At 40.7% G+C, this 13,778-nt stretch overlaps 1 protein-coding gene across 4 annotated transcripts in view; it reads right to left on the bottom strand.

Annotated features, from left to right (window-relative positions):
- The window catches only part of LOC142391697 (potassium channel, voltage gated eag related subfamily H, member 7), a 76,644-nt gene extending 63,209 nt beyond the window's left edge, over positions 1-13,435 (bottom strand). For all 4 annotated transcript variants that reach the window (XM_075477682.1, XM_075477683.1, XM_075477685.1 and 1 more), the window contains exons 1-2: positions 12,907-13,435; positions 12,085-12,315 (exon numbers count right to left, since the gene is read on the bottom strand). In XM_075477682.1, the coding sequence (XP_075333797.1) occupies positions 12,085-12,315; positions 12,907-12,982 (307 nt within the window). In that variant the 5' untranslated portion in view covers positions 12,983-13,435. The remainder of the gene's footprint in view (positions 1-12,084; positions 12,316-12,906) is intronic.
- Positions 13,436-13,778: the final 343 nt, after the last annotated feature.

The following is a 13,778-nucleotide window of genomic DNA, read 5'->3' as shown; positions in this document are numbered from 1 at the left end:
TGAATTTCACCAAAAGAAACATGCTTGTCAACATGTACTGTGACTACTGAAGCAGATCATGATACTCTCCATAGGATTTCAGTCAAATCTCACACACGTCTCTTTTAGCCTGGTGCAGACTCAAAATGTAAAATTTCAATGTAAGGCAAGGATGAAACGCACAACGATGACCTCCCTTTTAATGCCTTTTCATTTCATGACATTTCGGGCCAACACGGCCCATTCTCAGGGAGTTTAACATAGGGGTGTACTCACTTTTGCACCAGCATAATTTCACAAAAATGGACAAATATGTCATTTAAGTTATATTATTGACCTTTCTTTTCTGTTGTAAGCTGAACAGATGTTGTATTAAACTTACTCTATGCACGTTTTGGGAATAACTTGTGCGTGTATTAAAATATTGTTCAAAATGTTACTTTTCAACAGGGGTGTACTCATTTTCACTGTGCACTGTATATATATTTATATATAAACCATTTAGGTTGATATAATTTCAGGCCTCCTTATTGTGTAAACACCATAGATGTGGAGGCTCTCCATTTAGTTTCCGACCCAGGGAAGCCACCGAGGACACTCATTATAGAAGAGATCCACCGTGAGGCATGAACATGGCAAAAATCGAACTCTTTTCAACAACACAAATCTGTCTGTGTCACTTAAGATTTAGAGAGGGAGCTTGCTCATTACACTGCATTCTCTCTGGCTCTTGGGAACTGATCAAACACTGTTAGACAGGTGAATTCAGCACAGGCACACACCCTTCACCAAACAGCAATTTCATTTGTTTTAGCACCGTTACTTCAATAACTGACTCCATTTTTAGGATAGTCAGTGTCATAATTTTCCGTATCTGCAGTCTTAAAGAGTTAACACCTGCAGGGACACAGACAAAGGGTGTCGAATGCAGAATCAGGGTACGGCTCTCAAACTCATGGACTTAGTGCATTCACAAATTGGAAGAAGCCAGCTCATATTCAGCTGCACCTGACTTCTGTCTCTCTCTCTGACACCTTCAGTTACTTACTGTTGCCTGCTTACTTTGCTCATTCCTCAAAGCGTGCATACACACACACAGTCATACACAACAGGCACGCACCAACTCACTTAAGGATGAATGCTCATTTCTTCATTCCCACTTTCCCTCTAGCTCATTTATGAGCCCAATTTGGTCTATTACCCCCTACCTCCCTGCATCTGTGCTTTTCTTTTATTTTCTGTTTTTCCCTCCCTGAAGCTCATTCGGTCTCTTGCCAAGCGTAAATCTTTCACGGAGACAAATCAGTTGACCAAGCATTGACAAAGTACAATATCAAGAGTGAGTGCAAAGGGAAAGTAAGCAAAGAGATAAACAGTATTCAAAAATACTGAACTTTAGCTCTGTCTCAAAAGTGTCTAAAAAGAGGCAATGTTTGCACAGGAAGCTGCTAAAGATTTGGACCTTCCACTCCAAGCAGATGTTCTCTCTAACTAACAAACATCGATGAATGAACTGTTAGAGTTAGAATGGAGTTAGAATAGAGGCAATGACGTTTGGAAAGAGGTGCCAACACCCATGTAAGGCTTTAACTATTTATATCTATATATATATAGATATATATAGATATATATCCTAAAATCAATTCTATACTTTTCTAAACCTGTGCAGGGATTATAGTATTAGTGTAAAACTGCCTTTTTGTGGTACTGGTTACGAGTCTTACGGCAGCATTCTATACCAGCTGCAGGTGAGACAACAGGGACTAGCTAATACCTCAAAAGCAGTACATGACAACAGGCTGTCCACTGTATGCTCTCAAACACAACTGAACCTGAGAATGTGAAAGAGACTGCAGGCGAAACAAAAAAGGGCTTATCTTGTTTGTACAGCAGTGAATCTGCAAGAACTGGTTTCACAGAGCATGATTTCCATTCCAGAGTCAGACCATCAATCTCAGGCTGCTTCAGGCAAATAACCCGAGTCATTTCATCATCCATCATAATGTCCGACTTGTTCTGGGGGTACAAATACTCACTATAATAGTTTCTTGTTATTCTACGACAGGTCACAAAATATTGTTTGCTTGCACCAGCAGCATCTATAAAATGAAATATCATAAAGTATGTTATGCTGGCATCAATCTGTTGTACAATATTTCCAAGCATTGCATACAAAATATCTTAAATTTGATGTCTAAATCAAAACTAGGCATCAGCACTCTGTCAACATGGAAGATATGGGGTTTCTGCCCTGGAAATAACCACAGTATAAACGTTTAGGTGACACTAGAAAAAAAAAATCAATTATTGTATTATTCCAGTCAAAACCAGGCTTTTCAAATGCATGAAAACATGTTTGTCTGACCAAATTTGCATGCATACTGGCACAAAGTTGTTGGCCCAGTTAAATGGCCAAGCCAAATTGTAGCTTAACTGTGTGTGTAACCGTGCCAGCTGTACCAATGATAGTCTCAACAAGACCAGTGCATACATCTGCTAAGGCTGAATAGAAAAGATTAAAAAAATTCTAGGATACAGACCAAGATCCAAATCAATATCAAACGTTTACCACTTCGAAGTTTGACCGTTTCTGGAATAATCCTGCTAAAAGGCAAACTGTGTCAAGCACACAATCTAACCTTAGAGGAGGTAAAACAGGGGATTCAAAGTCAAAGGAACAAATCCTTTCGATTAGCAAGCGAAGGCTAGCTTGTCTTGGCTGCCAATTGGAGACAATTTGCAGCACATTATTACCATTTTTAATAATTCAGTCGCGCAGTTAATTTAAGCTCAAAGTGGAATTCCCTTCAGTATGTTTCCTTTCATCTGTGGACAAACTGGTTTATCTACTTTTCCCGCTGCGAGGGGAGAGTTTATTATGTTGCTGTCAGGTCGATAAAAGCTTTCCAGAAAATGAAAAACTTTTGAATGCTTTGTTTGTGCGGAAGGCTTTGCTCAGTTCAGTCTAGTTTTAACAATTAGCGCTCAGTCTCACATCAAAATCTGTGATGTTTATGTTTTTTAAAACTGAAAAACAAACCGATGTATTAAAATGCTGTAAAATTGTGAGACGGCTTTGTAATTTTGGCACAAGGTTGGGAGTGGGAATTGACAATGTGATGATTTGTTAATGAAATTCTACATTGTGTGGTGAGCTTTGTAAAGGGGTCTAATTAAATTCAAATCGTGATATTTTCCTAACCTGAACAAACAGCATTATATGGCCAGACTTTGTCGGGATAAACACTGTGTCTGCTATTTCCCGAATGATGGAGCAGAATGAAGAGTAATTTTACTGCCTTGTTTTCTCTCGTGCAGCTGTAGCATTGCCCACAAGTGAAGAGCACCAGAAGGAAAATTAATCAGAATGAGGTTAATGAATGTCAAAGAGCCGTAACTAAACATCTGGTGAAAACGCTACAAATTTCTGTTGTTTACGCAGCACATTGAATGAAATAAAAAGCCCAAGGCATGTCTTTATTCTCTGTCAAGTAAACTACATTTAAAAGGATCAATAGCTGAGGCTAAAGGATGTACATCTGCATGAAGCCCATCCTTACTAAACAACTTTTTTGACAAGATGTCAGTTGAGTTAAATTTCAAGTAAAACTGACAAACTGTTGCAGGGTTCTGTTTCCTCAACTATAAGGCTTTTTTCTTTGTCCTATATGACAGCACACTAAATGTCTTTGGACTGTCGGACAAAACACATCTTTCATACATTTTTCCCCGGCTCTTGGAAACTGAGGTTAGTTGGACATGATTTTGAAGCTAACACGGCAGCTCGAAGAGTGAGATATGATTTATTGATATATTTCTGTTGATGGACGACGGATTTTTTTTCTTTTAAACAGTTACCAAATATTCCACGCTATCTGGAGTTCAAACATTTGTGTAATATGTTTTAAATTCATGGAAAAAATCTTTAATCTCACTGAGCATCACTGAGTCAGACTCAACTTTAATCTATTTATAGCGTGACATTTTCAGTATCATTTGCTTTTTGCAAGTGGGAGCTTTTACCTGTGCTGCACTTATGGATTTGTTGGAAGAGTATACGAAGGACCTTCAGACACTGCTCTTAAGTACGGAAAGCGAAAAACAGTGATTACTTTCTTTCAATATCTGAACTGACAGGCAGACAGAGTAAATATATGTTGCTGTGGTTAGAACTCCTGTGGGCAGGCAACCAGTCCAGGGTGTGCAGAGTCTCTCACCCATTGACCGCTGGGATAGGCTCCAGCCCCCCCGCGACCCGACCGATGGATTCAGCGGTATAGAAAATGGATGGATGGATGGATGTATCTATTAATTTAAATAAAACCTTCTAAATTACTGAGCACTGAAAGCAACATCCCCTGTGGTCCCCTCAGGTTGTCAGTCTGTGCACAAGTTACCACAATGAACGAGTAAAGACAGACTTTGGGAGCTTTTCATTGATTTGTTCGAAATAAAATAACTTATATTCAAACCATCTGTTACATCAGTCACTGCATCCATTAGTACGGCACTCCACAAATCAGGTTTTTATGGCTGAGTGGCCATAGAAAAGTCATTCCTCACTAAAAGGCTCATGGAAGTCAACTGGGAGTTTGTTCAAATGCAAAAGAATGAAGTATTTGGTTCTCCAACACATGTAAATAAAACCAAGTTGGTGATAGCAGCATCATACATACTGTGGACCTGGAGGATAAGTTAGGAAAGATAGGATGCAGGAAAAGGGAGAGAAATTCTTAGTGAGCATCCTTTCAAGATTACTGTGGCTCTCAGGCTGGGTTGAAGGTTAACATGTCCGCAAGACAACAATGAATAGCACACCAAGAAAAAAAACAGCAGTGGCTTTAGAGAAACTAAAGGTCAGACCCTGGTAGAATTTGGACTGAATCCAGCGAAGCATCTCTAGAGAGACCTAAAAAATGTTTGACAAACAATGCTCCCCAGACAGCAGGATTGAGCTTTAAGACATCTGCCTCGAAGAAACAAATTTCTCAATTAGTCAGAAAAAACTCAGCTCATGACAATATTCAAAATTAGATCACAATCCAATTTTTTGATGTGAACACAACAGAAAAATGATTTATGATTTGGAGGGTCAGTGATTTATTGAATAAAAACTTTGCTGAAATATAGAGGCAGGTGCCTAGGTCCTTCGGCTGCAAAACAAGCTCTGTTCATCAGCCTCCGACCACCATGCTTGAAAATTTGGATTAGAGTACGAGTTGGTAGAGAAAAGAGGCTTTCCCCTGCAAACCCTCCAAACAAGCCATACTTGTTATTGGTCTTTTTCAAATTGTACTGTCATGAACTTAGACATTTAACATGCTAACTGAGGCCTGTAGAGGTTGAGACACAGGTTAAATTTTTGCTGTTTCTCTGTGCATTGCACAGTCTGACATGGGAGCGATAATCTTATCTCCAGATAAGATGAGCAACTGTCTTGGATGTTTTCCACTTGCAAATCAACTTCCACACTGTTGAAAGACAAATGCCTAATTATGTAACTGAGACTCGTGAACATCAGTAATTCCCTCTTTAAGATTGTTGCTGATGTATTTTCTCCAACCTCCTACCTTTCCTATACTACCTAGCCTCCTAATTCCTCTGAAAGTGGAAGAGTAATGGCTAAACAAAAATATTTTACACACACTGCTTCGGAATTTTGGCCTGGATTTCGTTTGAAACATTAAGGCATTGTTACATTGTGCCATGTGCACTTGTTAATTTGAGGTTGTAAATATCTAATTTCAAGATATGGTAAGGACCTTGTAATTTTTTTTTTAATAATATCATGAATCATAAATCCTTATAACTAAAAGGGGGTGTGTTTGCTTTTGCACATAGCCATACATCTCCTATAGAGGTCATAGAGACTCGGAGGCAAAAGGACAAGAGCTTAAGTGAAGTTACAAATCATAAAGCGTTCAGAATGTGTCAGAAATTGTGCTGACGAGGAAGATCTCCTTCACAGATGCTAAAGGACAGTGGACAATGTTTATGCTGAACTTAGGTCACAGGATTAAAAAAAAGATAAGATTACCTGACAGGAAATGCTATGGTTGACAATGAGCAGAGCAATGAGATTGCCACAGACATTCCAAAGAACTGCGAGACAAATCTAGTGGACACTGAGTGTGAGATAATTAGTTTTTTATTCTCAAACCCATAAATATGGGGTGACTATCCGTTATTCCAGTCAAATACTCTGAGTCTAACAACATAATTTTTGTGTTCTTAGATTGGTAGCGTGGGATAGTGGATAAGATTCTGAAAGGTTGCAACATGAGACGATTAAAATATACTTTGTTATCATTCCAAAATAGCCTAACAGGAAGCTATTGAAATATAAAACAATGACATTTAGATATACAGAGAGCTTGCACGGTGTCAGTGGGTTAAAGCATACCAGAGTAATCCCACTGACCCACTGATTATCATGTAGAGTTGGAGCCTATGCTGGGTGTCATAGCAAAAAAGGCAACGTAGGGGCATGCATATTCACACTCACACCTATGACTAATTTAGAATCCCCATTTAACCTAATACGCATGTTTTTGGACTTTGGAAAGAAACCAGAGCACCTGACGAACAAAGTTCACACAGAACAAGCAGAGTCTGGATTTGAGCCAGGACATTTTTAGGATGTAAGATGACGGCTCTAACCAAAGCATGACTCTGCTTCCCCAGGTTAATTATGAAGGTATGAATTGCAATGCCATCTAAGCTACAGACATTCCTCTTTCTATTAAATTTGTAGGGTTGATGTAATAAGAAGATGTTTTGAAAAGAAAGAAAGAAAAAGAGAAATTATCACTTCTTTTCATATCTTTAAATCATCTTCATTTACTCATTGTCAAACATCCTGCTTTTGTTTTTGATTTTGTTTTTCTGTTGGACTCAGTCTGTGTTTAAATGTTTCGTATCTTGTTTTGGACTTAACTTTAATTATGATCTCATACTACTGATGATTATATATATGTTTTTGTAAGGATCACCTCGAAAATGAGATGATGCATCTCAAGGGGCTATTCTTGAAATAAACAAACAAACAAATATGGCTGATAAGAACAAGTGGCACTGGCAACACTTGGCCTGTTGGTTGTGATCAGCAACAGGAAGCGGCAGAAACAAAAAATAAGAACATTTTGCACTAAATGGGCTAAATCATGGATTCTCCAGCTACGCTGAACTACGCTGACAGACCTGCTGCGGATTCACAAGCTGAGTAAAATCAAAATAACATTGATAGTATTGAATAGATGCTTACTGTCCAAACATTTGCAACATACCTGATAGCCGACTGTCTGCGGTGAGTTAGGCCCCAAAAATGTTCAAGCTCATGACAGTACGATTAGAAAAAAAAACAAAATAACCATGGCTTGTTAGAAAGGTATGCCACAGGGGAAGCCACTTCACTTAAGGTTTGCAAAGTTGGATCTGAACAAACCACAAAACTTCTGGAACAATGTCCTTTCGACAGACAAGTCCAAAGTGGAGAAGTTCGGCCGTAATACACAGGATTACGTTTGGCACTGCATATCAGCACAAACACCTCCCACCAACTGTAAAGCATGATGGTGAAGGGGTGATGATTTGGGCTTGTTTTGCAGCCCTAGGAACTGGGCATCTTGCAGTCATTAATTCAATGACTGTACACTTGCAGGTATACCAAAGTATTCTCGAGTCAACTGTGTGGCCATCTGCCCAACTACTGAAGCCCGGTCATTCAACAGGACAATGATCCCGCGCACGGCTGCAAATCTACAACAGAATGTCTGAAAAAGGAGGAAATCAATCTGGTAAGGGTCAGGTCATTCTTATTGTTTCATGATACATTAAACTTTGATTTAAACTGAAAGAGGACTTGACGAGAAACCATCCAGGCCGAGTGTGAGGCCATATTTGCCCATTATTAAAAAGAAGTATGTAACGGGTGTGCAAGTTGAAACAGGTGCACGACCTTCCCAGGAGAAGCTGTGAATCAGGTGAAAGGACAGCACTGAGGTAATTAGGGGCACAGGTAACAGAATGGCATAGAAGCATTTTCCCCCTCAGCACGGTCTGACAGTCAGAGGCTATCTCGCTCATTCTATTCAGGTCCCTGGGGACCAGCTATTGGAGGGAGGGTGTTTGGTCAAGATTGATTTCTTCTGTCCAAAACAACGGTTTGGAAGATCAATGCAACATGAAGGTATTTGTGTCCTCATTAATGCTGTTTGCTCAGCAGATTGATTCAGGCAGAACCTGAGTCATCTCACAGCACTCTGTCTAAAATGGGGCGGGCATCTGTTACGTTCAAGTCATAAGAACTCAAATGATTTACTTCACTTCTGTAATCAATATACTGACTTTTAAAACATGCTGATCATGAACCAATTTTGTATTGTTTGTATTGTCATTTTCAAGAGTTTTCATGCACCAGCTGTGCGTTGATGTGTTCTTCTCTCTCCGACAGCAAGCTGACACACACAAACACCACATGCCCACATAGCCCTACCTCCTCTTTACACTCGCACAGAGCTGTCTTCCTCCAGTTACTTGTCTCATTCGCTCCAGCTGTAATAGCATTTTGTCACAGTGGTGGAGCAATTGCAACTGCATAGCCACCATGATCTCTTCAGTGGGTGAAGAAAACAGCAGGCCTTTGTGTTGCTGCAATTTGTTTTTTCATGGTGTTGAATTGCCACGATAAATTCCTTTATCGTGGCAATTCAGAGTGAATAATTCACTGAGTGACTGTCCTCCTTTCAAAACTTAGACAACAGCATATTTGCTGTAAAATGTACTCCAGAAGTGTCCCCAGCAACATCAGTGTTTGGTTAATTAGTTCAGCAAACAATCCCAAGAGGTTTCTACATGCAACACTGTTGTCAGGCAGTATTGATCACTCGTGGAAAAGCTCAGTGATAGTTCCTGTAAATCTGTGGAATGTTGTGTAAAATGGTGGGGAAACTTATTTTTACTCCCAAGTTTAGCGAATTTAGAGAGTAAGAGTGTCAGGTGTAACTTAAATTTTTTTTGGTTGAGTGTTTTTTTTTATAGCAAACGCAGGGAACAGGAATATATTTCGCGTGAATCTTGCTTGGCATTTGTTATAATAATTTAGCTTTGGTGTTTTTTTTCGGAATAGCCAAAGTTCAGCGAAGACTGCATAAAACATGACCGCAGGTTGCATGTTAACCCTCTCAAAAGGACACGGACCAAAGCACACTTCTCTGCACAAAAAAATGGCTGACATCTCATTCTACCAGTTCCCTCGAGCACTTCTGTATCTTTATCTGACTCTTCCAACCTTTGACCCAACACGAATGTCTCCAAGGATACTATCATTTGTAACTGTTCCGTGAGCCATTTCTGACCTAATCTATGTCACCTCTGTGCCTCTGGGCTTTCCTAAACTTCTCTAAGAGTCACACACATCCACGTAGACACAGAAACACAAGTGCTTCATCTTTGAAGACACAATCATTATTGCTCCTAACATGCATCTAATGACCATACAAATTCCAATGACAAGCTCTTGCTACGCAGTCCAATAAGCTGAAATTTTGACTCCTCCACAGCAGTAGCTTTATGTTTATCCTGTTACACGTGTGACTTATCGGTAGAAAAATGTCCTTCTTAACTCAAGGATGCTTGGTGGGATTTCCATTTATTCGCTAATCTTGCACTCAAAACAACACGTTCACTTTGGCACATTTCAATCAACAGCATCCAGAGCTTTAAAGGTCCAAAGTTTTTTTCGTGGATCTTTTGCATTTCCACTAAGGTCCAAGGAAGGGGGCAGAATAGTGCAAGTTAAATCCACTGAACTGTGTTGCCCATCCACAACAATCCTCACCAAAGTCACACAGCAAGTTGTAATGCAATCAAACCATTAAGTCTGCTTCAGATAGATCAATGTAAAATATGTGAATGTCACACATTTTTCAGGGTTGTGGGTGTTGTTATTTTGTGCCTCACAACATAACTGCTTAGAAATAACCAGAGATTAACCGTTCATTGCTCAGCCTCCATACTTTCTGGTTACAATCAGAGTTTTCTCTACCACTGCAGCTCGTGGTCCACCCCTGTCTTCTCAGCTGATTGAAACGGGCATACATATCTGATATTAAATGCTTTAGTTCCAAACTGAATCAAATATTCGTCTGGCACGAGAGAAACTGCAAAAAACCCAAGAGCTAAATCTCAGACTCCTACTGGTCTAAGTTGGCATGTTCAACGTTGATAATAACAGCACGGTTTGAAAAAGACTAGGAGGTATGGATTATTTGGAGGCGTTATCAGAACGCCTCGCCTCTCGAAAAGGAACATGGGAACGCAGCTTAGGCTTGCATCTGAGCAAGCCACAAGACTTCTGGAACAATGTCCTTTACACAAACAAGACCAAATAGGAGTTATCTGGCCAAAATACACAGCACCATGCTTGGAGAAAACCAAACACCTCATACCAGCTGTCAAACACGACGGTGGAGGGCTGATGATTTGGGCTCGTATTGCAGCCACAGGACTTGGACATCTTGCTGTCATCGAGTCAGCCTTGAATTCCTCTGTATACCCACAGTGTTCTAAAGTCAAATGTGATATGGCATCACATTTGACTTTAGAACATTGTTTGACTGCTTAAACTTTGCACAAATTGGGCCATGCAGCAGAGTGATGATCCCAAACACAGCAGCAAATCTACAACAGAATGTCTGGAAGAATCGAGGTGTTGCAATGGTCCAGTCAAAGTCCAGGCCTCAACCTGAATGAAATGCTGTGGTGAGACTTCAAGAGAGCTGTGCATAAACACATGCTGCAGACGTCAAGAAAGGTAAAGAAAAGTGGGGCAGAATTCCTGCACAATAATGTAGGAGACCGATAATGTTGGCTCTATTTGGCTTCATTTTTAAGATAAGTATTCACACAGTGTGATATTTCATGTTTTGTTTCTCATCTGATGTGTTAGTTTTCCTAATTTTAAGACTAGGAAAAAGACCAAAAGATTTTTTTTTTTTAAAAAGCGGGCATACTTTCTTTTTCTCATGAATGTATTAGATCTTGTTACATAAAGTAACTGCTGAAAGGTCATCGAGAAATACCATGACCCTTGGGCTTTGCTTGAGTATGGTTCACTGAATTCCATCATAAGAAATAACGTAAAACACACACAGCTGTATCAATAACTAGCAATGATGAAACACAAGGAAGCCTAAAGGTCTGGTTCTACTATGTTCCTCCAATGCCACACAAATAAAAAAACAACAACAGGCAAGCGCTGTAGATTACCTTGAGACTTCATACAGTATAGTTGTTAGAAACTTCTCCAGCTATATAACAAAATGATTCCAGTAAAGTGCTCCACCAGGAGGTTTTATCACCATGAACCATCCCTGAACCTGCTCAGTTAAAGTGACTGGTCTAAACTTTCACTTCGGCATTCGTCTTGTCACACAACACCAACTGTCATGCAAGTCATGATCTCTACTTAGGATTCATAAGCGCCATATGTTCATCAGATTATCTAAAGTATGGAGTGGCATGATAAAATGCTTCCACTGGAAAATGGCAAGAATCTGAGTGAGCTTCAAGTGCACAGTAGGCTGCACAGAAAAACTGAGATGACAAGATCAGAAACAGGGAATCGGGCTTCATCATGTTCACTTTGGTCTTCAGGGAAGTGAGCTACATCCTTCACAATGTGCCCTATCCAGCGCAGGCTAATGAAATTTCTTCCCAGCCACCCAGTGCCTGGTTCATTTAAAGATCGGACTTCACAGAAAAGAAAACCTTCACAGCTGTGATGTCCCAATCAGGCTTCCAAATGGGTGTCGATTTGCTCCAGCAAAATGCTCCAGATAGAGTTGACTTGGAACAGAAAATGTACTTGCTGTGAACCTTGTTTTTTGGACATTGTTTAATCTCCCTGCTCTGTTAACAAATCCTTTCAAACACTATTACTCTTTTTACCCAAACAACTGCTTTAGATTTAATGATGAAAAAGAGACTAAAACAAGGCAACTCTTTTAGGGACAAATGTTTGACATTTTATTCGACACATTCGTGTCAGTTGCTGCACGTGCCACCTGAGCCCACACAGACAGTCGGCGGCCCCGCAGCACTCACCATCCTTGCGGTGGTAGGTGATCTCCACCTTGCGCTCCTCAGAGCCCAGAAGCGCCTGTGCCACCTGGGCCACCGCGTGCCGGCTGGTGAGCTGGCCGTGCAGGAAGTCGCACGTGCACGGCTTTTGCATGACATCCGGCCTGGAGAAGCCCGTCATCTCACAGAAGCCATCGTTACAGTAGATAATAGCACAGTTCTGCACGCGGGCATTGGCTATGAGGAATTTCTTATCTGTGTTGGGGTAGAGAAGAGATTGGGGTAGAGAAAAATTACAAAGTGGGAATGGAGAAAATGTCACTTAATGTATAGTCCTGATAAAGAACTTGGTAAGTCAATCTATTACCAACATATGCATGTAAACACGAGTTAGTATAAAAAGTATTTTATTGTACAAACGCAGGAGGATGCAAAGGCTTCAATGGCTTATACTTAATCACTTATCCTAAATAAAATTCAGACATTTGGTCGTCTTAAAGTGACTAGATTATCTAATAGATGTTGGTAAGGTGAAGCTTTTTGCTACAATTTCCTCATGAGCAGACAGACTACAAGAAGCACCTCCGAATTATGAAACCAATCTGCTCCTTGAAAACGCAGCAGAATAATAAACTTACTGTATGTTACCTTGTAAGGACCTTTGACATATAGTTTATTACCAACACGGATTTAGTCCATTGTACCAAATACACACCACAAGCATTGTTGAGGGCCTTTTAAGTGATGTCTTAACAAATTGCTCTCAGCATGCAGCCAGGACACAAAAGGCAGGCGGCACAACAGAGCGCACCCACTCATCACTGGAAACCCGAGAAATTTACTCACTTTGTCCCTCGAATTTTCGAATAATCACTCCCAAAAATGTGTTTTGTGGCGCAACATGACCCCTCCGGACAGGCATGATTCTCCTCCAAAAAACAATGTTGATGAAAATCTTTGGCGCTAGTACGAGCGAGCCGGTCCCTCAAAACGCCTGCCTCGAAGTTAGCGGGTGTAAACCGAAGCCAGGGGGACACCCCGTTTTCTTTGTCAGCAGCCAGTCATCATCGTAAAAAAAAAACCCTCCTCTGCTCTTTCTTTCCCCCCCAGAGATCCCCCGATTCCCTTATTTCAACTCTGATGCGTCCGCGGTTGAGCGCATCGCAGAGGCTTCCCTGCGCTCCTCGCCGATGTGAAGCTTGAAAGAAAGGAAGAGTCGGAAAATCGCGGCTGAACCAACATTTCACCGTTGCTCCTCAAAAGAGCTGTGAGCGTTTGTGTCGGGCTGGCGCGCGTGTGTGCGTGTGGGCCTATTGTTATGATGGGAAGACAGATGATCTCTGAGGCCAATAGCTTAGACACTGACAGACCGGAGAGGCGCAGCACCGACACTATGAAGGGAAAACCCACATGGATGCACAGACAAAGAGGCAGACGGAGAGATAGTAAAGGCAAAGCTGGCGAGTAACGGAGTACTGTAACGCGTTACAGTGACTAAACGAGCATAATTTCCAGCATAAATAAACTGCAAAAAGCTTGCTTTTGAGTCCATTAACACAACTATGTAATTGTAGGTAAAAATATAGCCTACATGATAGGGATTGCTTGTTAGCTTCATTGACTGACCAAACCGGAAGAAAAGGGGGCTCTATCTGGCATTAACTGCTCACATTACTTTGACTTTATGAGGGGAAATACGGAGCAGAATGCAACAAAAA

Source organism: Odontesthes bonariensis, chromosome 11 (genome assembly GCF_027942865.1).
Source record: "Odontesthes bonariensis isolate fOdoBon6 chromosome 11, fOdoBon6.hap1, whole genome shotgun sequence".
In the NCBI taxonomy this organism is placed as follows: domain Eukaryota; kingdom Metazoa; phylum Chordata; class Actinopteri; order Atheriniformes; family Atherinopsidae; genus Odontesthes; species Odontesthes bonariensis.
This window is presented reverse-complemented; position numbering and strand designations above follow the sequence as displayed.